Here is an 18,339-nt window from a genome sequence, read left to right as displayed (position 1 = left end):
CTATTCTCATTTCAATGCCTTTTATTTCTTTCTCTTGCCTAACTGTTCTGGCTGAAACTTCCAGTACTATGTTGAATAATAGTGGGGAAAGTGGGCATCTTTGTCTTTTTGCAATTATTAGAGGAGAAGCTTTCAGCTTTTCTCATTCAGTAAGATGTTAGCTGTGGGTTTCTCACATATGGGCTCTATTATTTTGAGGTATATTTCTTCTATACCTAGTTTATTGAGGGCTTTTATAATAAAGGGATGCTGAATTTTATCAAATGCTGTCTCAGCATATATTAAAATGATCATATGGTTTTTGTTCTTAGTTCTGTGAATGTGATGTATCACATTTATTGATTTGTGCATATTGAACCATCCTTGCATCCTGGGATAAATCCCACTTGATTCTAGTTTATCTTTTTCATGTGCTGTTGGATTTGGTTTGCAGGTATTTTGAGGATTTTTTCATCTATTTTCATCAGGGATATTGGCCTGTAGTTGTCTTTTTAGTTGTGTCTTTTCCTGGTTTTCGTATCAAGGTTTTGATGACCTTATAAAATGAGTTAGGAAGAATTTCCTCTGCTTCAATTTTTTGAAATAGTTTGATAATTGGTATAAATTGTTCTTTATAGGTTCAGTAGAATTCAGTGGTGAACCCATTGGGTCCTGGACTTTTTTTGTTTGGAGATTTGTTTGTTTTTGAGATAGAGTCTCACCCTGTCACCCAGGCTGGAGTACAGTGGCGCAATCTTGGCTCACCACAACCTCTGCCTCCCTAGCTCAAACTATTCTTCTGCCTCAGCCTCCTGAGGAGCTGGGACTGTAGGCACCCACCACCACACCCAGCTAATTTTTATATTTTTTGTAGAGATGGGGTTTCACCATATTGCCCAGGCTGGTCTCAAACTCCTAGGCTCAAGCAGTATGCCAGCCTTGGCCTCCCACAGTGCTGAGATTACAGGTGTGAGCCATTGTAAGGGCCACCTGGCCCTTAAATTTCATTCTTAATTTCTTCCTTCATCCATTGGTCATTCAGGAGCATGTTATTTAATTTCCATATATTGATATAGCTTTGAATGTTTCTCTTGTTATTGATGTCTGGTTTTATTCCATTGTGGTAAGATAAGATACCTAATATAATTTTGATTTAAAAAAATTTGAGGCTTGTTTTGTGTCCTAATATATTGTCAGTCCTGGAGAATGTTCCATGTGTTCATGAGAAAAATGTGTATTCTGCAGTTGTTGGGTGAAATGTTCTGTAAGTGTCTGTTAGGTCCATTTGTTCTATGGTGTAGTTTAAATCTGATGTATCTTTGATTTGCTGTGTAGATGATCTATCTAATACTGCGAATGGGGTGTTGAAGTCTCCAAACATTATTGTGTTGGAGATCTATCTTTCCCTTTATATCTAATAATATTTACTTTCTATATCTAGGTGCTCTGGTATTCAGTGCATATATATTTATAATTATATTCTCCTCCTGAATTAATCCCTTTATTATGTAATGTCTTTCTTTGTTTATTTTTATAGTTTTTGACTTAAAGTCTTCTTCATCTGATATAAGTATAGCTACTCCTGCTTGTTTTGGGTTTCTGTTTACATGGACTATGTCTTTTCACCCTTGACTTTCAGTTTATGTCTTTACAGGTAAGGGGAGTTTCTTGTAGACAGCATATAGTTGGGTCTTGGTTTTTTGATCCATTCAGCTAGTTTATCTTTTAAATGGAGGAATTTAATCTATTTACATTCAAGATTATTATTGATTGGTGAGAACTTAACTCCTGTCATTTTATGATTGCATTCTGGTTGTTTTGTATATCTTTTGTTACTTACCTCCTCTCATTATTTATTTTTGTAGTTGGATGGTTTTCTGCAGTGATAAGGTTTGATTCATTTCTTTCCTTCCTTGTGTATCAGCTTTATCAGTGAGTTTTATAGTTTTACATGTTCTCACGATGGTGTTTATTGTCTTTTCACTTCCAGATATAAGACTGTCTTGAGCATTTCTTTTTTTTTTTTTTTTTTTTTTTTTTTTTGAGACGGAGTCTTGCTCTGTAGCCCGGGCTAGAGTGCAGTGGCCGGATCTCAGCTCACTGCAAGCTCCGCCTCCCGGGTTTACGCCATTCTCCTGTCTCAGCCTCCGGAGTAGCTGGGACTACAGGCGCCCGCCACCTCGCCCGGCTAGTTTTTTGTATTTTTAGTAGAGACGGGGTTTCACCGCGTTAGCCAGGATGGTCTCGATCTCCTGACCTCGTGATCCGCCCGTCTCGGCCTCCCAAAGTGCTGGGATTACAGGCTTGAGCCACCGCGCCCGGCCTAAGACTGTCTTGAGCATTTCTTATAAGACTGGTCTAGTGGTGATGAATTCCCTTAGTTTTTGCTTGTCGGTTAAAGATTTTGTTCCTCCTTCCTTTCTGAAGAATAGCTGGGAGGATTGCTTGAGCTCCTTCTGGGTTGGAATGGCAGACTGTTCTTTTAGCTGAAAGTGTGGGAGTGAGGGTTGGTTTCCCTGCTGTGCAGGAGCAGAGTCACAGCTGATCCTGGGCCCAAGCTCTATGCAGCTGGGGCTGTGGCATTCAACCATTCATGTGGTCTTTGTGGAATGGAGATGGAGCCCCAATGCTGGAGAGGTACAGTAGCTACTGCCTGGAGCACTCTGGAGGTGGCTCCGGTCTCAGGATGGTGCCATGCCACAGCAGCCTGGTTCACAGTGGGTGCTTGTGGGGGTGGGGCATGTACACTTTGTGATCCTAATCTGGGCGATGTAGCTGTGCGAATTCTCACAGCTCTCCAAACTGGGCTTGGGGCTTGCAAGGAATGTGGGATTCTCTCGTGTTGTACTTTTTCCCTGCAAAGGAATGTCCCTCCTGACTCTGGATAGATGCTATCTGGTTGGAGGGAGATGGGACCACTAGAGGCTGGGTGCCTCCACACTGCTCTCCCAGTCATCACAGGTTCATCTCTACTCCACCACTCACTCCAACGCCAGCCAAATCTTAGTTTTTTTGTGCCTTAGTCTTTTCCTGGGATGAGGGGAATGCCAGGTGTTTCTACTTAGCCATCTTACTGCTGTCACTCTCCTTCTTTTTTTTGGTACAAGGTCTCACTATGTTGCCCAGGATAGCCTCGAACTCCTGGGCTTAAGTGACCCACCTCAACCTCCTGAGTAGGTGGGACTATAGGTGTATACCATTGCATCCAGCCTTGTAACAGTTTTTGCTGTAAAGTCTATTTTATCTAAGTATGGCCACTCCTGCTCTCTTTTGGTTACCATTTGCACAAAATATCTTTTTCCATCCTGTCACTTTAAGCCTATATGTGTCCTTATATCTAAAGAGAGTCTCTTGTCAACAGCATATAGTTGGAGGCTGTTATTTTTAATCCATTCAGCCACTATGTCTTTTTTTTCTTTTTTTTTGAGATGGAGTCTTGCTCTGTTGCCCAGGCTGGAGTGCAGTGGCACAATCTCAGCTCACTGTAACCTCCGCCTCTTGGGTTCCAGTGATTCTCCTGCCTCAGCCCCCTGAATAGCTGGGATTACAGGTGCATGCCACCATGCCCGGCTAATTTTTGTATTTTTAGTAGAGACACGGTTTTACCATGTTGGTCAGGCTGTTCTCAAACTCCTGACCTCATGATCCCCCCACCTTGGCCTCCCAAAGTGCTGGGATTACAGGCGTGAACCACCATGCCCAGCCGCCAATATGTCTTTTGATTGGGAAGTTTAATCCATTTACATTTAAAGTAGTTACTGATAGGAAAGGACCTACTACTGCCATTTGGTTGTTTTCTGTATGTCTTATAGGTTTTTTGTGTCCCTCCTTTACTCTCTTACTGCCTTTCTTTGTGTTTCATTGATTTTTTTGTAGTGATATGGTTTTATTTCCTTCTCGTTTCCTTTTTTATCTATAGATATTTTATTTGTAGTTACCATTGCAATTACGTAAAACATTTTAAAGTCATAGCATTCTATTTTAAACTAATAACAACTTCAATCATATGCAAAAACTCTTTTACAATTTCACTTCCCTCTCCCTGCTGTTATTGATATCATGAGTTCATCTTTATTTATTCGTATAGATTTAAATGTTTAAACGTTTTTGTAATTTAAATTCTATGCACCAAAAGGACAATAGTACAAATTATCATATTCATCCATGTGTTCACCTTTACTAAGAACCTTATATTATCATGTGGTTTCATGTTGCTTTTCACCATCCTTTTGTTTCAACATAAAGGACCCCTTAATCTTTTTTATTTTAGAGCAGATTTAATGGTAAAGAACTCCCTCAGCTTTTGTTTAACTGGAAAAGTATTTATTTCTCCTTTTTTTTTTTTTTTTTTTGAGATGGAGTCTCGCTCTGTCACCCAGGCTGGAGTGCAGTGGCCAGATCTCAGCTCACTACAAGCTCCGCCTCCTGGGTTTATGCCATTCTCCTGCCTCAGCCTCCCGAGTAGCTGGGACTACAGGCGCCCGCTACCTCGCCTGGCTAGTTTTTTGTATTTTTTAGTAGAGACGGGGTTTCACCATGTTAGTCAGGATGGTCTTGATCTCCTGACCTCGTGATCCGCCTGTCTCAGCCTCCCAAAGTGCTGGGATTACAGGCTTGAGCCACCGCGCCCGGCCTGTTTCTCCATTTTTGAAGGACAGTTTTGTCAAATACAATATTCTTAGTTGACAGTTGTTTTTTTTCCTTTGAGCACTTTGAATGTATCCTCCCTCTACCTTCTGGTTTGCAAAGTTACCACTGACAAATCCTCTGATAATCTTATGGAAGACCCTTATGTGAGACAAATTACTTTTCTCTCACTGCTTTCAAGATTTTCTTTGTATATTTGACTTTAGACAGTTATATAGTGTCTTGATACGGTTCTCTGTTGATTTACTCCAGTTGGAGGTCTTTGAGATTCTTGAGTTTTTAAGTCCATTGCTTTCCTCAAATTGGGGAAATTTTCAGCCATTATTTCTGTAAATAAACTCTTTGCCCCTTTCTCTCTCTTCTCCTTTGGAACTTACATGTGCGTATATTGATCTACTTGATAGTGGCCCGTACATCCCTTAGGCTCTCCTTGCTCTTCTTCTTCTTTTTTTTTTTTTTCTTATCTGACTCTCTGATTTCCAAATGACCTCTCTTCAAGTTTGCTGACTTTTTCTTCTGCCTGATCAAGTCTGCTATCAAACCCCTCTTAAAAATTTATCGGTTCAGTTAAAGTGTATTTCAGCTCCAGAATGTCTGGTTTGTCCTTTTTAATAGTTTCTGTCTCTTTGTTGATATTCTCACTTTGTTCATGCATCATTTCCTGATTTTGTTTTTTAGTCATCTTTCTGTTCTCTTTTATCTCATTGAGCATCTTTATGACAACTATTTAGATGTTTTTTTTCTCAAGCAGCTCATAGATCTGTGTTTCCTTAGGATCAGTTTTGGAGTTTTTTATTTTGTTCCTTTGATTGGGCTACATGTTTCTGTTTCTTTGTAGCTAATTTTATTTTGCTCTCCAATATATTTTGAGGTGGTTGCTGCAACTGCTCTGTAGTCAAAGGCCCAGGAGGGTGGAGTTATCTTTGGGCTAGAGAGGCTTTTGGGGGACTGCCAGAAACTACTGTGCTTTTCCCAAAATCTTCCATGCGAATATCATCTATGAGAACTGAGCACCACATTGCCATCACAGTGGCCCCCTCCTGTCCCCGCTCCTGCCCCTGTGGCCTCCTGCCGCCCCCATGGTCCCTGGTTCTCCTGCACACAGTGGCAGCCTGTTAGGTGCCGATTCCCCAAGGCTCATCTTCCCCAGGTGAGCTGCATCTCTTCTCTCCACAGCACTCTGGCCCGCAGAAGCTTCTCCACATTGCCCAGGAGCTCCTGCACACCGAGGAGACCTATGTGAGGCGGCTGCACCTGCTGGACCAGGTAGCCCACATGGCTTGGGGGCCCACCTTAGTCTACTCCCAGAGTTTCAGTGGGCAGTTTCAGTATCTCTTAGCATTGGCTGGGCATTACAGGTGCAGTATGAATGACTTAAATACTAAAACTCAGACAAATTTAAGTCTGGTCTACAAACTTTTTTTTTTCTTTCTTTTGAGACAGAGTCTCATTCTGTCGCCCAGGCTGGAGTTCAGTGGTGAGATCTTGGCTCACTGCAACCTCCGCCTCTTGGGTTCAAGTGATTCTCCTGTCTCAGCCTCCCGAGTAGCTGGGACTACAGGCACATGCCACTATGCCTGGCTAATTTTTGTATTTATAGTAGAGATGGGGTTTCACCACATTGGTCAGGCTGGTCTTGAACTCCTGACCTCAGGTGATCCACCAGCCTCGGCCTCCCGAAGTGCTGGATTACAGGTGTGAACCAGCACGCCCATCCTAGAAACTTATTTTTTGTTTTCAGTGCTTATGGCTCTGAGGAAAAGGCTTTGCCAAGTCACCTGTGGGACATTTCATCCTGGCAGCTGCATGATCTGAGCATGTACATGGCTTCTGCATGTTTTTCTGCATAAATAGTCGGGACAGGGGTTGCCACTCATCCCTATCCACATGACAATGTGGAGTTTATGAGCTCAGGAAATAAAGCACCTGTGGAAGCCGGGGTTTTGACAGACGGTGCTGCTGCTGTTTTTATCTGAGGAGATAGAAAAGGAAGTCTGAACCTTCCATTTCGCGTGAGAGGTGGCTAAGGAAAGATGTCCTTCCTTGTCCTCAGGGGACTGTCCCTGCCGCACCCACATTCCTAAGTCATAAGTGAGCTTGCATTAAGACCATGAGGGTGTCTGAACCAGTTCGATGAAAAGGGAGGACAATAATTCTGAAGTTCATTAAGAAAACACAAGGTGGCAGCAGCGGCCCCTCCCGAGCGCCCTCACCTGTGGCCGAAGCGGGACGCAGCTGTGCTCAGCGCAAGAGGCTCACTGGCCACACGTGGGCTTCTCTATGCTCAGGTTTTCTGCACCAGGCTGACGGATGCGGGGATCCCTCCAGAAGTCATCACGGGCATATTCTCTAACATCTCTTCCATCCACCGCTTCCACGGGCAGTTCCTGCTGCCGGAGCTGAAGACGCGGATCACGGAGGAGTGGTGAGTACCGTGTGCGGATGCCCGTGGGGCCCCTCAAGTGGTCTCTAGACCTGGGTTCATGTGCCTGAGAGCCAGGCAAGTGCTGGGGGACTGTCCCATGGTGGCTGGGCGCCTCCCTTCTCTGCACGGTCTGGGTCCGGTCCAGACTCCACCCCTTCCTGGTTGGTGACCTTGACCGGCCACTTACGGTCTCCAAGGCTTAGTTCCTGAGAAAGCAGATGATGCGGAATGAAGGGCTTTTAACGCCCCTCTCGGGGCTCTGAAACTAAAATGAGGTTTGACATCTGGAAACACCACACAGTGGATAATGCTAGTTGGTTTTCTTTTCCCTCCTGGCTTATACTCCACCTTTGTTTAAAAAATGCTATTTTTTCCCCTCAACAGTGGACATCAGATCCTCCTCCTGCTGTCCCTGGGGCCTGTCCCTCCGTCCCACTAATGCTTCTGTTCATTAGCAGAGGGACAGCTCAGTGCAAGTCACAATTCATGAAACTTCCCAGGCGTGGCCCCCAGGCTCATCAGTTCGCCACGTTGCGTGTTACCTTTCCCCTCATTCTGGGTGCCGCTGCTGTTTGACTTAGGGTCTCTGCTGCCTGCCCCGTTCGCAGGCCCGGCTTCCCTCTGCATCAGGAGCCTGGCCCTTCTGTGTCCCACAAGCCTGTTCTCCAAGCTGCAGCCCAGGAGACCACGGAGGCTTGGCTGGAATGGGAAGCCAGGGGGAGCCTTTTCACCTGTTGCTCAGGGAGGCACTATGTCAATTCATAAATCTGTACAAGGACATGGTCCAGCTGCCGAGCAGGTTACATTGTGTCCCCAAGGCAGTCAGGACTGGATGCGGCCTTCTGGCTGACAAAATCCATGCTTGCTAGAGACAGGTTTTCTCCTGCAAGGCCCTGGAGACTGCTAACTCATGAGCGCACCTGTGACCTCCTCTGCTCCTTTTATAACAGCACAGGGGTCCGATGACTTAGCCACCCTGCCCTTTGGATCTTTAAATTAAATGTATGAGTGCAGTTCAGTCACGCCTCAGTGATGGCTTTGTGCTGGTGGCTTTTTTCTTTCTTTTTGAAACAGTCCTAAGGACAAAGACAATTAGTATATGTTTCTGTTTCTTGAAAATTATTTGAAAATCCCTGTCCAAAGCTGCTTTCTTCATTATCAGTACTACAAAGAGTTACTTTCCCCAGGACTTCGCCAGCATTGAATAGAACCATTGTTTCTAATCTTTGCCCATTTAAAAGGAGCATAATGGTATTTTGTTGGTTCTCTTTGATAGCTGTGGCTCATCATTCAGGTGATTCTGCTACTACTGCTATCTCCTGTGTCTGGGGCACTGGTTCTAAGCCTGCAGCTTGCGCTTTCAACTGTTTTACAGGCACCTTTCATTTAATTGCCCTGTTAATTATTTTCTACTCTACATGACATAGGGGAGGAAACTAAAGCTCAGAGAGGGTGACCAATTTGCTCACCATCACACAGAGCTGGCCGCCACCCCACACTCCCCTGGTGGAGTTCATGTCCACTAACCTCGGAGCCCCCATTGCACCCAGCTATTTCTCTGATGATTCACTTCTCCGCGAAGGGACACAAACCCACGGCTCGGGGACATCCTGCAGAAGCTGGCCCCATTCCTAAAGATGTACGGCGAGTACGTTAAGAACTTTGACCGAGCCGTGGGGCTGGTGAGCACGTGGACCCAGCGCTCCCCACTGTTTAAGGACGTCATCCACAGCATCCAGGTAAGGCGGGCAGCGGGAGTGTGGACACGGATGTTCTCAAGACGCACAGAGCCCGGTGTTTTATTTAAAAAAAAAAAAATATATATATATATATATAAACTCCAAAAAGTAATATATGACATTACTGAAATTTTGGAACATAGAGAAAATTAGGAAAATTATGAGATGTGTCCAGAAGCTCTGTTGTTGCTTTGAGCGTTACAATAACTCCCAGAGACGAATCAGCATTCCCATTGGAAAATTGTGGCTCAAGAGGCTGTGCAAGCTGCAGCATCACAAGCTATTATCTGATGGAACCTGAATTCAAAGGACAGTCTGATTCCACAGTGTCCCTCGATATCTAGTGCAGGCATTTTTGTTTATATGTTACATTGCTTTTTTCTTTTTCGCTTTCTGCTAACAGCCTCCTCATAGCCCTGGCTGCTCTTATCTCCTGTAGGGTTGGTCCCTTCTTCTTGATTCACAAGGCTTTTATATGCTAAGAACATCAACTGCTTTCTCTCATGCATGTCACAGATTATTTTCCCCCATCTTTTATTTTTTATTTTATTCTTTTATTGAGACAGCGTCTCACTCTGTCGCCCAGGCTGGAGTGCAGTGGCACGATCTCGGCTCACTACAAGCTCTGCCTCCTGGGTTCGCACCATTCTTCTGCCTCAGCCTCCGGAGTAGCTGGGACTACAGGCGCCCGCCACCATGCCCGGCTAATTTTTTTGTATTTTTAGTAGAGATGGGGTTTCACCGTGTTAGCCAGGATGTCTCGATCTCCTGACCTCGTGATCCACCCGCCTCGGCCTCCCAAAGTGCTGGGATTACAGGTGTGAGCCACCACGCCCGGCCCAGAATTTTTTATTTTTAAGTACTTCCTCTCACCACTTCTTAAAATGTAAAGCTTATTTTTAAATGCATTTCCCACTACCCAAGACTGTATAACCCCATCTCTACTAAAAATACAAAAATTAGCTGGGCATGGCAAGCCTATAGTCCCAGCTACTCTGAAGGCTGATTCAGGACAATGGGTTGAGCCGAGAGGCAGAGGTTGCAGTGAGCTGAGATTGTGCCACTGCAGTCCAGCCTGGACGACAGAGAGAGACTCTGTCCCCCAGACCCCCCACCGTTAAAAAAAAAAAAGAAAGAAAAAAAAAACCACACAAAATTCGGATTAATTTGGTTTTCTTCCCGGGTTGCCAATCAAGCTGGCAACTCCCATCTAGGCTTCAGAATGAAGTAAGGGAAGGGCATACTCTATGTAGACGCTGAGACAGTGAAATTAGTCACATGGCCACGTGGCGTAATGATACGTGTGTGCTGTCGAGCTTGAGTGAGCCCTTCCAGGGTGCAGCGAACAGTCACTGTCCTGGCACAGGCTGTGGTCCTCTGTCCATCCCTGGCAGACTCCGTTCTTGGGTCCAGCAAACCCTTAGGAGGCTAGACACTTTCTGGATTGGGATGCAGACACGTCTGCAGCAGCTACTGCCTGGGGACACTCGAGGCAGACATGGCCCCGGTTGCAGGCCAGCCACTGGTCTGCACATCCCCTCACTGTAGGCAGGTTGGGCACAGGGCCAGGCAGGCTGTGGAGAGGGCTCTCTGCCTGGACTCAGTACCGTCCAGCCATTCTCTGAAGGTGACTTTGCCCCCCCAGGGATCCCAGGCCATATCTGCAGACATTGGTGGTGCACCCAGCATCTGGTGGGTCCAGGGATGCTGCAAAACACGTTGCAGTGGACAGGATGGCCCACTGCAGAGAATTCTCTGACCCGAGTGTCCATAGTGCCCAGGGTGAGAAGCCCTGGCGTGGACAAAACAGGATTGCGTGACTCAAGTTTCCTGTGGCCTTTTGGAGGTTTCCTTCCTTTAATCCAAAGCATATTTTAAACTTTAAACTTTTATTTTGAAATAACTTTAAACCTTTACAGGAAAGTTGCAAAAATGCCAAATTGTTATGCACTATTAACATTTTGTTAATAGTCTTACTTTACTATTCTCTCTAAACTCATACAGATGATGATGACTTTAAGCGTTTCGAGACTAAGTTGCAGACACCGTAACCCTTTATCACTAAATGTGAACAAGGATATTCTCTTGCGTACTCCCAGCTCAGTGATCAAAATTGGGGATTTTACACGGACGTCCTGGTGCTGTCTACTCCGCAGCCCACACTCAGATGTCACCGATTGTCCCAATAACGTTCTTGTTTTCTGGTCCATAACCCAGCCCAGGGCCGCACATTGCTCTCATGATGGTGTTTGGCTTCCTGGGTCTGGAGCAGGCCTAGGTCCTTGTCTTTTTGAGGGGTGCAGGCTAGTTACTTGTAGACTGCCTGCTTGGGCTTTTCTGCTGTTTGTCCAGTTTGATTGAGGCTGTGCCTTCTCCCAGAGTGAGGCTGTGTTCTTCTCCCTGCGTTCTGCCTGGTGGCTCAGTCTCTGCGTCCTGGGGATATTGACTTGATTAAGGGCGTGTCTGCCAGGACTCCTCAGGTGAAGCTGGGTTTTTTCCCCAATTAATACGTTTCTTGGCCGGGTGCAGAAGCTCACGCCTGTAATCCCAGCACTTTGGGAGGCCGAGGTGGGTGGATCACCTGAGGTCAGAAGTTCGAGACCAGCCTGGGCAACATAGTGAGACCCCCCCCCATCTCTACTAAAAATACAAAAATTAGCTGGGTGTGGTGGCACACACACACCTGTAATCCCAGCTACTTGGGAGGCTGAGACAGGATAACTGCTTGAGCCAGGGAGGCAGAGGCTGTAGTGAGCCAAGAGCACTCCACTACACTCCAGCCTGGACGACAGAGCAAGACTCCATTAAAAAAAAAAAAAAAAAAAGGTTTCAGCCAGGTGCGATGGCTCACGCCTGTAATCCCAACACTTTGGGAGGCCGAGATAGGCAGATCACGAGGTCAGGAGTTTGAGACCAGCCTGACCGACATGGTGAAACCCCGTCTCTACTAAAAATACAAAAATTAGCCATGTGTGATGGTGGGTGCCTGTAATCTCAGTTACTCAGGAGGCTGAGGCAGGAGAATCACTTGAACCTTGGAGGCAGAGGTTGCAGTGAGCCGAGATGGCACCGTTGGACTCCGGCCCGGGAAACAGGGAGAGTCCGTCTCAAAAAAAAAAAAAAAAGAAAGAAAGAAAAAGAGAATAAAAACAAGTTTCTTTTAGGGAGACACTTGGAGATTATGTCAATATGTTGCTGGAAACAGTTGCTTTTATGAAGATTTGGGTTTCTCTCACCCTGTTGTATCCCAGGCATTTTTGAGCTCATCTGAGCTGGAAGCCATTCTGTTCTGGGCCCTGAGCCGGGTGAGGGTGGTTGAGGCCCTCAAGTTGCTGGCAGGTGGGTGGGGAAGCTGGTGGACAGGATGACAGAGGCAGCAGGCCCTCACAGGCTGCCCAGCGGGCATCGTCGGGGGAGGCAGAGGCAAAGTGGCCCGGGCAGGAGGACCCGAGTGGGGAGCACAGAGGTGACAGGGTGGCAGCATTCAGCACACGTGTCTGGGGTTCGGATGCCAGACGGAGACATGGCAGCAAGGAGGTGCTGCAGGGTGGGAGGCAGGCACGGAGAGCCGGTGAGCAGTGCTGGGCACGGGTGGGGCGCAAGGATCTCAGCACCCAACTGGAACACTGGTGCATTTACATCGAGCACGATCTGCAGGAGGACTCCCCAGCGGCTTCTAGGCATGAGGACAGGCCCTGGCCCGATTCCCAGTGGGGAGAGTTGGGCGAAGCTCTGCCTGATTTCTCAGCAGAGGGGTCAAGGGAGCCCTGCATAGGCCCACGGGTGGGTGGGGAGTGGGGAGAACCCACTCTTGAGAGGAGACAGTCCTGTCCAGGCATTTATTTTCTCCACCGAGGATGCATATAAGAGAGCCAGCTCTGGGCCAAGGGCCATAGCCTGGGGTTCCAGTCCTTGCTCCGTTGGTCAGTCTCTCCGAGCCTCAGTTTCCCCCATTGTAAAGTGTGGTCTGTGCCAGCCATGTCTTGAAGGGCAGTCAGTTCCGGGCAGCCAGTTCCAGGCAGCCTCCTGGGGCTGTGGTGGCCAGAAGCTGTGGTGGGGCCGGCGTCCACACACGTGTCCTTGGGGTGCCCCATGCTCCCTCTGTCCCCACAGAAGCAGGAGGTGTGTGGAAACCTGACACTGCAGCACCACATGCTGGAGCCCGTGCAGAGGGTCCCCCGGTACGAGCTGCTGCTCAAGGACTATCTGAAGAGGCTTCCGGAGGACGCCCCAGACCGGAAGGACGCGGAGAGTAAGCTGGGGCCAAGGGCTCCCAGGAGGGCACAGGGGCACCTGCCAAGAACTGTGGGAGTGGGGAGAGAGGGGGAGAGAGAGTCGTGGGGTCCTGGGGGTAGGGGAGAGAGAAACAGAGAGACCAGAGGGAAAGAGACAGAGACAGGGGAGGGAGAGAGATGGAGACAGAGAGAGAGATAAGGAGACATTGGGGAAAGAGAGGGAGAGGGAGGGAGAAACAGAGGGGAGGAGAGAGAGACACACAGACAGAGGAAGGAGAGAGAGAGGAAGAGAGAGAAAAAGTGAGACCCCTAACAGCCCAGGAAGGGACTTAGTGTCTTTGAGGGCAGAGAAAAATCTCCCCTGCTTGAAGTATGCGGGTAAACATTGGTCTAGGGAAGGTGCTGCTAAATGCTGGCCCCGTTCAGAGCTTAGGCCCCAGAAATGGGCCTTATGGGGCTGGTGGGGGCTGCTCCTGGTCCAGTCACTGCCTGGTGTGGCTGGCAGGTAGCCCAGGCAGGCATCTGCAGGATTGTGGGAGCCCCCTGCCTGGTATTGGCCCCAGCAGAAGGGATGTGTCTGCAGCGTCAGAGGCAGGGTCACCCCCTTCCTCTGGGCCAGTCCTCTAGAGTAGCCCAGGCACCATGGGAAAGACCGACAGCAGAGACAGATCCTCTCTCTGGAGGCAGCTGCCCTGGAGCCCCTCAGGCAAGCAAAAATGGAGCCACCGTGGCCCCAGGCTGAACCCAGCCTCCCTCCTGCAGGGTCCTTGGAGCTCATCTCCACAGCCGCCAACCACTCCAATGCCGCCATTCGGAAAGTGGTGAGTGCGGGGCTCGGGCGGGGACCAGCAGGGTGGTGAGCAACAGTGAGGGCCGGGGGCCCTTGTGGGCCAGCCCTTCGCCCCCATCCTTCGGGGGGCTCCACGAGTGACTCCTTTACTCCTCTACTCCCGTCCCCAGGGGGGTGAGCTGGACAGCCCCGCCCCTTGCTATGATAGATCTGTGTCCGTGGTGAGTTATTTAACGCTCTATGCCTTAGTTTCCCCATCTATAAAATGGGAGCCCTGACAGCCTGTCTCATTGGGCATCTGTGGAGATTAAAAGAATCACTCTATGGCCGGGCGCGGTGGCTCACGCCTGTAATCCCAGCACTTTGGGAGGCCAAGGTGGGCAGATCACGAGGTCAGGAGATCGAGACCATCCTGGCTAACATGGTGAAACCTCGTCTCTACTAAAAATACAAAAAATTGGGCATGGTGGCGGGCACCTGTAGTCCCAGCTGCTCGGGTGGCTGAGGCAGGAGAATGGGGTGAACCCAGGAGGCGGAGCTTGCAGTGAGCCGAGATCACACCAGTGCACTCCAGCCTGGGCAACAGAGCCAGACTCCATCTCAAAAAAAAAAAAAAAAAAAAAAGAAAGAAAGAAAGAAAGAAAAAAGAATAAACAAAAACCAGGAAAAAAAAAAAAAAGGAATTTCCTTTGTTTTCGAAGTATCCATTATGTTCCAGGTATTTCCCCTAGGCAGTTTCATTTAATTATCCAAATCCAGGTCTTTTCTCCCAAAACTCACACACCTCTCAGAGAATGGCTGTTTCATGACCCCTAAAACGCTAAAGACAGTGAGAGCTGCAACATATCCAGCGTCAGCCCCAAGTCCTGCCCCACAAAGCAGTCTCCGGCCTGCCCCAGACAGTGTCGGCCACGTGGTACCGTGGAACTCAGCCCTAGATGGCCTGAGCCCATGGCAACTTTTGTGTTCAAAAGCCTCAGCAAGGCCAGGCAGGGTGGCTCACGTCTGTACTTCCAGCACTTTGGGAGGCCGAGGCGGGCAAATCACTTGAGGTCAGGAGTTCGAGACCAGCCTGGCCAACATGGTGAAACCCATCTCTACTAAAAATACAAAAATTAGGCGTGGTGGCGCACACCTGTAAGCCACCGGGTGTAGGGGAGCACTCCACATAGAATGCTCAGAACAGGACCTGGTGCAGGAAGTGTCAGTGCTCAGTGTTACTGTCATTCATTCACTCACTAAAGCTGCATTAGTCCCTTCATGGACTGGCTCTGTGCTCACCCAGCCCCCCAGGACATGACAGGTGCACACCCAGCCCTCCTACTGCACACCAGGTGCTTGCCCAGCCCTCCCAGTACATGCCAGGTGCATACAGTTCTCCACTATTAGACACCAGCTGCACACGCAGCCCGCCAGTACGTACCAGGTTCACACCCAGCCCCCGGTACACACCAGCTGCAGTAGTGGGCAGGTGCACAGCCAGCTCCTCTGTGTATATACCAGGTACCTGCCCATTCCCCCAGTTCTCAAAAGACCCTCACCCCTACCCTGGTCTTCTCCTCTAAGCTCTCTGCTGCTGGCTCCTCTAGTGCCCCCCACACCCTGTGCCCACTTGCACCTACCTGCATTGGTGCCGGAGACAGAAGGATCAGCCAAACCCACCCGCCTCCAGGGTGTACAGGCTGAGATCACTCAGGTCCAAGGACGGGGCTTCTGAGGCACGGCAGGTCCAGACTCGGACACGTGACTGTTGAGGTTGCTGCGGGCTCGGCTCTGCCTTCCGCTGCACTGGCATCCGGCTCAAAGCTGGGCCATGAGCTTTGACCTTGTCCCATCGCACTTCTGGGTGCTGGTTACCCATGTGACCACCCCAGCAGTCACCATGGCCAGGGAAAGGTGACATATGGATTGTCCGAGTCTGGGTCTCAGACACTCAACTGACCTCTCTGTGCCTCAGTTTCCTTGTCTGTAAAATGACGATAACAATGGCACTCACCTCACTAGGTGAGTTAAAACGTGTATCACATGTAGAACAGTACCTGGCTCACAGCATGGTTAGCTCTGTTGCTGTTTATCATTGTTATTATGTTCTGCATGGCGAACTCCTAGTCATCCTTCAATACTCAACTCAAACATCACTCTGATTTCCCTCCCATCCCTGTCAGTAGCTCATTGTCCTCTCTGGATTCTGAGCCACAGTTGCAGGGAAGGGCTCCACGTATCTCTAGGTTACCAGCCACTTTCACAGACCTTTGGTGCCTGAGCCCCATGTCTCTTGCAGGAGAAAATGCACAAGCTCTTGGAGGTGTACGAGCAGCTGGGTGGGGAAGAGGACATTGTCAACCCGGCCAATGAGCTGATCAAGGAGGGCCAAATCCAGAAGCTGTCAGCCAAGAACGGCACCGCCCAGGACCGCCACCTCTTCCTGGTGAGCCTGGCTCCTGCCAGCCCAGCCGCAGAGCCTCCCTTGCCATTTGTCTCAAGTCCAGGGCAGTGCCAGCAGGGCTCTGGCTGCCCAAGGACATGGCTTTTCTGTGGCCTCTCCTACTGGGACTCTGGCTCCCTCTCAGACCCTCAGCATCCCTTCCCTAGCCACAGGGAGCCTCGCTTCTCCACATCCAGACACCAGACTTTTGCCAGCGGCTTCTCCCCATTTGCTGCAAATATCTCATTTTTTAATCCCTCACAGCCAATACCTCTTTCCTCCCCAGAATTGAGCAGACTCCAGCTTGTAGCAACCAGGAGAGCACAGAGAACTGTAGCAGCAAATCATGTTTTCGACTATTCCTAAACCAAACCCTGGCTGGGAGGGAGGGGAAGGCTGGATGGAAGTGTAATTCGAGACCCACCCCGGGTGCCGTGGCGCAGTAGAAACAGATATGGTTCTTCTTTCCTCCTCTATTTTCCTCTAGCTTCTAATTCTCCTTAAATAAACAATTATTTCTTTGAAAGTTTTTTTTTAAGTTTTTAAAAATTATGTTAACTAAAACTCATTTTTGCTTTACTATTCTGAGTTTTGACTAATACAGTTGTGACCACAATCAAGTTACAGAACAGTTTTTTGGTTTTTTTTTTTTTTTTTTTTTTTTAAGACACAGTCTCGCTCTGTCTCCCAGGCTGGAGTGCAGTGGCTCAACTCGGCTCACTGTAACCTCCACCTCCCGGGTTTAAGCAATCGTCCTGCCTCAGCCTCCCGAGTAGCTGGGATTACAGGCACGCGCCACCACACCCGGCTAATTTTTGTATTTTTAGTAGACACAGGGTTTCTCCATGTTGGCCAGGCTGCTCTCGAACTCCTGACCTCAGGTGATCCACCCACCCAAAGTGCTGGGATTACAGGTGTGAGCCACTGCGCCTGGCCAAGTTACAGAACAGTTTGATCACTGCCCCCCTCCCACCAAAATTCCCTTGTCCCACCCCTTTGTGGGCAAGTGCTCCCCTGCCCTGGCAACCATGGGTCTCTTCTTTGTTGCTAGAATTTTGCCTTTCCTGAATGTCACATCAATGCCATGAGATGAGTCTGGCTCCTTTAGCTCCCCATGTGGGTTTGAGAGATTCATCCGTTTTGGTGAATGTGTCAGTAGCTCATTCAAAAGTTTTGGTTTGGCTGGATGTGGTGGCTCACGCCTGTAATCCCAGCACTTTGGGAGGCTGAGGTGGGTGGATCACCTGAGGTCAGGAGTTCGAGACCAGCCTGGCCAACATAGTGAAACCCCATCTCTACTAAAAATATAAAAATTAGCCAGGCGTGGTAGCACCTGCCTGTAATTCCAGCTACTCGGGAGGCTGAGGCAGGAAAAGCTCTTAAATACGGGAGGTGGAGGTTGCAGTGAGCCAAGATTGTGCCATTGCACTTCAGCCTGGGCAACAAGAGCAAGACTCCGTCTCAAAAAAAAAAAAAAAAGTTTTGTTTTTTTGATTATACAATTAGCTCATATTCATGGTTTAAAAATTTAAAAATAGAAATGAACAAAAATAAAGCTAGTGACTAGAGTCTCCTCACTCAAAGATGTAACCGTAGTTAAAATTACTGCACATATCTTTTAAAAATATTTTTCACTTTATAACATTAAAAAAAATGAAAAGATCTCATGAAGCTCACTGGGGCCCTTGGGGGTGGCCTGCAGGCAGCTCCCGTTCCTCACCTGTGCCATCCCTCTTGCAGTTCAACAGCATGATCCTTTACTGCGTGCCCAAGTTACGGCTCATGGGCCAGAAGTTCAGTGTCCGGGAGAAGATGGACATCTCAGGCCTCCAGGTGGGTGAGCTCCTCCATCTCAAACCTGTCCCCTTAGAAGGGGCACTGAGCAGGGCTGGGAACACCGGGCTCTGGCTGCTAAGGCACTCACCTCTGTGCAGCCTGGCACCCCTGCCTGCTTTTCCAAGCCACAGACCCTATCTGTGACCAAGGCATCGTCTCAGTCCTGGTGCCCCAGGCCGGAAGGGCAGGATTCCATCCCTCTCTGCTTCGCCCACCTGCCACGTTGCTGCCAACTCCCCTTTCTGCAGAGCCTTGGAGGATGC

At 48.6% G+C, this 18,339-nt stretch overlaps 1 protein-coding gene across 6 annotated transcripts in view; it reads left to right on the top strand.

The window, feature by feature from the left end:
- The window catches only part of FGD3 (FYVE, RhoGEF and PH domain containing 3), an 86,665-nt gene that overhangs the window by 47,546 nt on the left and 20,780 nt on the right, over nt 1-18,339 (top strand). For all 6 annotated transcript variants that reach the window (XM_031654041.1, XM_021927708.2, XM_021927707.2 and 3 more), the window contains 7 exons: nt 5,803-5,892; nt 6,915-7,051; nt 8,634-8,790; nt 12,904-13,042; nt 13,788-13,846; nt 16,097-16,243; nt 17,981-18,073. In XM_031654041.1, coding sequence (XP_031509901.1) covers nt 5,803-5,892; nt 6,915-7,051; nt 8,634-8,790; nt 12,904-13,042; nt 13,788-13,846; nt 16,097-16,243; nt 17,981-18,073 — 822 coding nt within the window. The remainder of the gene's footprint in view (nt 1-5,802; nt 5,893-6,914; nt 7,052-8,633; nt 8,791-12,903; nt 13,043-13,787; nt 13,847-16,096; nt 16,244-17,980; nt 18,074-18,339) is intronic.

Source organism: Papio anubis, chromosome 13 (genome assembly GCF_008728515.1).
Source record: "Papio anubis isolate 15944 chromosome 13, Panubis1.0, whole genome shotgun sequence".
NCBI classification, from domain to species: Eukaryota; Metazoa; Chordata; class Mammalia; order Primates; family Cercopithecidae; genus Papio; species Papio anubis.
This window is presented reverse-complemented; position numbering and strand designations above follow the sequence as displayed.